Source organism: Pangasianodon hypophthalmus, chromosome 5 (assembly GCF_027358585.1).
Source record: "Pangasianodon hypophthalmus isolate fPanHyp1 chromosome 5, fPanHyp1.pri, whole genome shotgun sequence".
NCBI lineage: Eukaryota > Metazoa > Chordata > Actinopteri > Siluriformes > Pangasiidae > Pangasianodon > Pangasianodon hypophthalmus.
This window is the reverse complement of record NC_069714.1, coordinates 29,822,230-29,829,314: the sequence shown is the minus strand read 5'-3', so window position 1 is coordinate 29,829,314 and position 7,085 is coordinate 29,822,230. Positions and strand designations below refer to the sequence as shown.

The window sequence follows — 7,085 nt, the reverse complement described above, 5'->3', positions numbered from 1 at the left end:
ACACCATCAACACCATCGCCAACACCAACACTCACACCTTCAACACCATTGCCAACACCCACACCATCACCAACACTCACCATTAACACACCAACACTCACACCATCAATACTAACACCAATAATTGCCAACACCATCACCAACACTCACACCATCATCAGCACCATCGCCAACACCATTGCCAACAATCATACCATCACTATCACCAACACCATCAACACCATCGCCAACACCACCATCAACACCAACACTCATACCATCAACACCATCACCAACACTCACCATTAACACCATCAGCAACACAATCACCAACTCTCACACCACCAACACTCACACCAGTACTCACCAACACCATCACCAACATTCACACCAATACAATAAAAACCATCACCTCTGTCTATACAGAAAGTTTGGACATAATTAAATAATGTGTGTCTCTGTTAAAGCTAAATTGTGTAACAAGTAAAAGTTTGTTGATAAAATAAAATTCGGCTCTGAACACAATTATTTAAAATATACACAGCTAAACAACTAACTAAACGTCGCAAGCTAGCTAATAATGGCTACATTCACTGAAGATTTATGTGAGCGTGCTAATTAATGATGGCTAAGAGGTGAATATTAGATGGCTAACAAATGGCTAACTAATGATGGCTAAGTTAGCTAGTGCTTAATGTTAGGTAGCTAGTTAATGAAAGCTAAATTACATACATGTTAATGTTAGATAGCTAAATAACAATCACTAAGTAAGACAAAGTCTAACGTTAGGTATCTAGGTAAAGATGGCTAAGTTCACTAGCTAGATAAACAATGATAGCTAAGGTAGCTAAACATTAATGCTAGGTAGTTAATGAGAACTTAGCTAGCTAAAGGTTAATGTTTTGTAACTAGCTAGTTGATGATGGCTAAGTTCAACAATGCTTAGTGTTAGATAGCTAGCTAATGACACCTAAGTTGGATAAAGGCTAATGTTAGGCAGATAGCTCGTTAATGAAATCTATGTTAACAATAGGTCAATGATAGTTTGCTAGTTGATGACAGCTAAATTCACTAAAGACTAACATTATGACGGCTAGCTATTTAACGAAAGATAATTTAGCTAGAGGTAAATGTTAGGTAGCTAGCTAAGGACAGCTACATTGGTTAATAACAGCTGTTTGCTAAAGGTTAATATTAGCTGTTGTTAGCTAGTAATCCATTAGCTAGAGGTTAATATTGGCTAGATAATTAATGATGGCTAAGTTATCTAAAGGTTAATGTTAGATAGCTGGCAAATGAAAGCTAAGTTTGCGAAATATTAATAGGTAGCTAGCTAAAGAATAATATTAACTATCTAACGTTAATGATAGGTTGCCAGTTAATGACATTATTAGCTAAAGATTAGCTAAAGGTTAGGTAACTAGTTATTTACAGCTAAGTTAATTAGAAGTTAACGTTATGTAGCTAGCTGATGATGGTTAAGATTAATATCAAAAACAGTGAAACAGTTAATCGCAGGTAAGTTAGCTAGAGGTTGATGTTTGGAAAAGTCAGGTAGGTAAATCGAAGGACTGATAAGTTAGCTAGAGTTTAATGTTAGCTAACTAGGTAATGGTAGTCATTTTCCCATAACTGCATGTCCCCAAGTTTTAATTAATTTTATACCACAGACATTTGTGAATGATTACTGTTTTTAAGTTTAACATCAAGTCCCTGTGAGTGAGCCGTTACTATAGAAATGATAAAGTATTAGCGCAAGAGCATAATATAAACCTGAGCTTCTGTCAATGCTGCTGTTTACAGAGAGAGAAAACTAATCAACAACCTTCTGACCAATCAGAATCCAGAATTCAGCTAGCTAATTCAGAGCAGATTTTTATTTTTTACCTGAGAACTCATGTGTGTTTATGCTAATTAAGCTGTGTGTTTGAGAAAAGGACTAAAAACGACAACTAAGAACTAAAGAGCGAGAACGTAAATATTTAAGATGAGGTGTGTGTGTGTGTGTGTGAACAACACACAGCATCTTTAATCTCATTTACATTAACATCACTTCACATGACATCAGACTGTACAGTGTTATCGTTCTTTATTAAATAAGAAAACTAAAAATGGAAAAGAATCAAACAATATCGTAAAATGGACTTACTCACAAAACTTTAAAAAAAAAAACTCCTAAAACTTTAAAAAAATATATATTACACATAGTGATGGCACATTAGGATAAGATTGAGATAAAATTCAGAACAAATCCAGCTTCCTGTGTGTTGTGATTATGTAACACAGACACTAGAGGGCAGTGTTTCCCTGAATCGTAATGAAAGGCCCTCGAGAGTCGTATGTGGCGTCGTTATTTACATTTATACAGAGTTAAAATATCAAATACAAACAGTCTTCCAGTTAAAATGATTTAAAATAAGAGCAGAGAAACACATCCTTTTTTTTTTTTTTTTTTTTTTAAACACATGATTATGGCGTGAGAGTTGGCGGCGGCGGCGGCGGGCGGGTCAGAAGGGCTCGTCGTCGTCTGTGAGCGGGCGCTCGGGTGCAGGGGGGTAGGGCGTGGGGGGGGTAGGGGCAGATAGAGGCTGTGTAGGCAGGAGGAGTGGGCATTGCAGGAAGAGAAGGAAGAGCAGGAAGAGCAGGAAGAGAAGGAAGAGCAGGAAGAGCAGGAAGGGAAGGAAGGGTAGTGAAGGGGTTCGGGTTCAAAGATCGGTGTGTGTGTGTGTTGGTCTCGTTGTCGCTGAAGTCCTCTGACGTAGCCGTGGTGTGTGTCGAGTCCAGAAGTGTGTTTTCGGCGTACTCGGCTCCGAAGCTGTGGTGTTGCTCGTGGCTCTGCAGCTCTGACGGCGTGATGTGGGCTCCGCTACGCAGGAACTCGGCAAACCTGTGTGTGACGAGAGATGAGAGATGAGAGATGAGAGATGAGAGACGATCCGTGGTTAATTAATCAACACTTTCTGACCAATCAGAACGCAGGATCCGACAGCGCTGTGGTGTTTAAAGACGGCGTACCTCTGTGGAGCGCGGAGTCTCAGCACCGTGTCCCATGCAGGAAAGCCGGGGTTGGTGCAGTACCTCCTCAACTCCTCCAGAGAGGCTTTAGTGTGTCTCTCCGCTTGCTCCCGATACTCCTCCTCCGTCAGCAGCCTGCTCTTAGAGGATCTCTTCCTCTGGAACAGACCCAGGAACGTCGACAGCAGCCAGCACGTTTGTCTGGGAGGAGAGACGGAGAAAAACAAATGGAGGATTAAAATATATGGGGGGAAATTAATTGATTAAATATTACAAATATTACAAATCAATCAGCCAGGACGTGTGTGTGGTGAGCGATTTCCTGAGTTTCTTTACTTTTCTATCCTAAACAAAAGACTTGAAGTGTATCTTCAAGTGTATTTTTCTGAATCCATTTATTTCTGTAAAGCTGCTTTGTGACAATGTACAATGTTAAAAGCGCTATACAAATAAAATTGAATTGAATTGAATTGAATCTTAAACAAAAATACATGCGCAGACTTTCATAAAGAAAGAAAGAAAGAGAAAGAGAGAAAAGAGAGAGAGTGAAAGAGACAGCAAGAGACAAGGAAAGTGACAGAAAAGAGAGAGAGGGAGACAGGAAGACAGAGAGATAGACAGAAAGTGAGCAAAGAGTGAGAGAGACAAGGAGAGCAACAGGAGAGAGAGAGAGAGAGAGAGAGAGAGAGAGAAGGACACAGGAAGACAGAGAGAGACAGACAGAAAGAGAATGAGGGAGACAGCAAGAGACAAGGAGAGTGAGATAAAGAGAGGGAGACCAGACAAGAGACAGAGAGAGAGAGAGAGAGAGAGAGAGAGAGAAAGGTGGACAGAAAGACAGAGAGATAGACAGAAAGAGAACAAAAAGAATGATAGAGACAGCAAGAGAAAAAGAGAGCGAGAGAGAGAGATGAAAAGATTTTTTTTTGACCACCTTCTATTTCACATTTCTGTAAAGCACTTTGAGCTGCATTTATATTATTATTATTATTATTATTATTATTATTATATCTCAATTAATAATCTCCTGATTTTGAAACGCTGCAGTGCGCCGCACAATCCCAGTCCTCTCATTATACACGGTGGCTGATGCAGAGCTGGACGATATATAATATTATAATTATTATTATTATTATTATTATCTGGATGATTATAATATCAATTCCTTGATAAATTATTTCATGACACATTTTTTAAATAGAAGTGGTGAGAAGGGGTAGCGCAGTGGTTAAGATGTTGGACTTCTGATTGGAAGGTGAGGATTGAGCAGCATTCTCAGCATTGAGCAAAGCCCTTAACCCTCAACTGCTCCGCTGCATAAATGAGATGAATGGAAGTCTTTCTGCCAAATGCTGGAAATGCAACTGTAAATAATTACAAACTGACAGGAAGCAGCTGCTATGATGTTAAAATGCTGAACCTCGAAATCTGTAACATTTTCATTTTTCTTTTCACTCTGTCAATGTTTAATTAGTTAATTAATTAAATAACTAATTTATTAATAACATTTTATTTTTAAAAACATTTATTATTCATTTATCATTTATTATTCTGAGCAAAAATATATACCGTGATACATAACGCTTATGGAGGGAGAAATGCCTTCGAGAATCGTGATATATCGCCCCTAGTGTAACGCGTCTGCAGTTACACACACACACACACACACACACACACACACACACACACACACTGATTCATCATTAATGTGTAAATATTCAGAACCCCTGTGCTACTGTTCTATGATGTGTTTTATATATATATATATATATATATATGTATGTGATAAAGTAGTGAAACAGCGAGCACCTCCAGACCGCCAGGATGAGGGCGAACAGCAGAGGCAGGATCTTAAATCCCAGCAGCACAGCCAGCAGTATCCAGGACACGTGAGTGTACGTGACGCCGTGACACGCCACCAGCACGCCTGCGACCTGCAGCGCCCACGTCATCACGTTCAGCGTGCGTCTGTTAGTGACGGGGCCGAGACGGTAACACACTGCCAAACTCACAAACCCTGACACGAGCAGGTAACCTGTGGGAAAGAGGGGCAGATATAATGCCCACACACACACACACACACACACACACACACACACACACACACACACAATAAAACAAAGATTTCATCTCCAAGCCTTCACTCTAGTGCACAATACACACTGTATATAGAAACGAAACACCATGTTACATGTAAATAACCTCCAAGAGCATCATCAGAGAAACTGTTTATAGATTTTTTTTTTTTATTTCATTTCTGTGCCTTGGTAATTAAAAAAAAGGTCCTTTCTCAGCGTATCTCACTTTAAAAGCCTCGGAAGAGTAATAAACTCGATGCACAGAGCGTCTGCGTGTTAATTAGCTTCTTTTAAATCTCATGTTTTGTTTACGCGTCTCCATCGCCACTACCGTGTTTGTGTGTACACTCTGTATATGTTACGTATTTGTGAGTTTTGTGGAATCCTGCTGTTGGTGAGTTTTAGACGAGTGTCGTAGCAACTGAGATTTTAATCTAAATTATACGTTCCACTGACTACTGATCTCAACATCACGACCGAAGATGTGCGATTCGCAAAATCGGGCCAACCATCATACAGCGTAAAGCCTTTAAATTATGTCATGATGCCACAGTGAACTTGAGGGGAGGGGCTTATTTGACTAACAAGCTATAAAGCAAGTTATATTTGTGTGCTTTATAACGCTCAAATTAATATTTCTGTCATTTGTTTCACCAATCAGTATCCTCGAGTTAGGGGTGGGGTGATGTGACTGAAATATCAAATCGCGATATTTTCTACGATACACGGGTGTGCTTACAGTAGTGATGCATTTAAAAAGTGTTTGATGAGACTTTTATTTAATCTCCACAAAAATAAACTAACACTGAAAACATTGAGGGGGAAGGAATCGATGTTTTACAATTTGCCATTGTTATTTTATTTTTTATTTTTTTAAAAAGATGCAATAGAGTTACAAAAAGATATCACGATACCTCAGAAAAAAATGTACAGTTATATAATTTATCACGATATCGATATGACATCGTCGGATCGCCCAGCCCTACCTCGAGATGTTTATAAAAGTAAATCATTTGGTGTTCTTCACTGCTGATCCTTTATTGATTTATTTATTTACATGAATTCAGCTGTATTTTATTTCTGTAGCATGTTTAACAAAACCGAGAGCAGCGTCACAGGAAAGCGATTGTAGAATTAGATCCAGGGGTGACTTTGGTGAGAAAAAAAAAAAAAAAAAACTCCCCAAGACGAGATGAAAAAGAAAATGTCATCGTGAGTGGGAGATTTACATTGAAATAATTATCGTTATATTTGTATATACGTTGTTCCAGAGAGCATTTAATTGGACGATCATGATTGAAAATTTTGGAAAGTTTTCCTTTTAGTCATGAACTATACAATTAAAATGAGAATATTTCCCAAACTTTTATTTATTTATTTGCGTTTTTTTTTCCCCCAGATATTCTGTCATATTTGTACCCATAACATTAATGAGAGAGGTACAAAATGCTCTGAAAGACCTGTTTTGTTTTCACTTTAACACAAAAACTAAACCAGGATATTGGTTTAGTGGAAGCTTAAATGTCAAACGTTTTGTAGTCTGTTGCTGTGTAATGTCAACTGACACCTTACGCAAAAGCTTCCTGTGGAGGAAATCCAAGTGATGATGAAACCTGAACTTCTGTATTGAGAGAAATATCTGGGGGGTTAAAAAAAAAAAAAAAAAAAAAAAAAAAGGCAACGTAACACCAAGAGCCAAATACAAAACCATGAGTTTAACACTGACAGATTCCAGAAATGTGGGGGAAAAAACACAGCGTTGTGCAGTTACAGTAAAATAATCAACAACGGGCAGGGTGGTGTGATGACGCGGAGTTCATGTTACTCCTCTGAAGCTGATTATTATTTATAATCAACACTTTCTGACCAATCAGAGTCCAGAATTCAGCAGCGCTGTTTTAGGACACAGTTTCAGCTATAATGTTCACTCCTATGTAAGAAGAAAAAAAAAAATAAAGAAAGGAAATGATGTGCAAAGTGTTACCGCAAAACAAAATGGCGGAGTAAATGTGA

The 7,085-nt window shown here is 38.5% G+C and overlaps 1 protein-coding gene across 1 annotated transcript in view; it reads right to left on the bottom strand.

Moving 5' to 3' along the window:
• Positions 1-2,051: 2,051 nt before the first annotated feature.
• The window catches only part of nemp2 (nuclear envelope integral membrane protein 2), a 14,813-nt gene continuing 9,779 nt past the window's right edge, over positions 2,052-7,085 (bottom strand). Inside the window, 4 exon segments of the mRNA XM_034304302.2 lie at positions 2,052-2,549; positions 2,551-2,866; positions 2,995-3,195; positions 4,804-5,029. Coding sequence (XP_034160193.2) covers positions 2,487-2,549; positions 2,551-2,866; positions 2,995-3,195; positions 4,804-5,029 — 806 coding nt within the window. The 3' untranslated portion in view covers positions 2,052-2,486.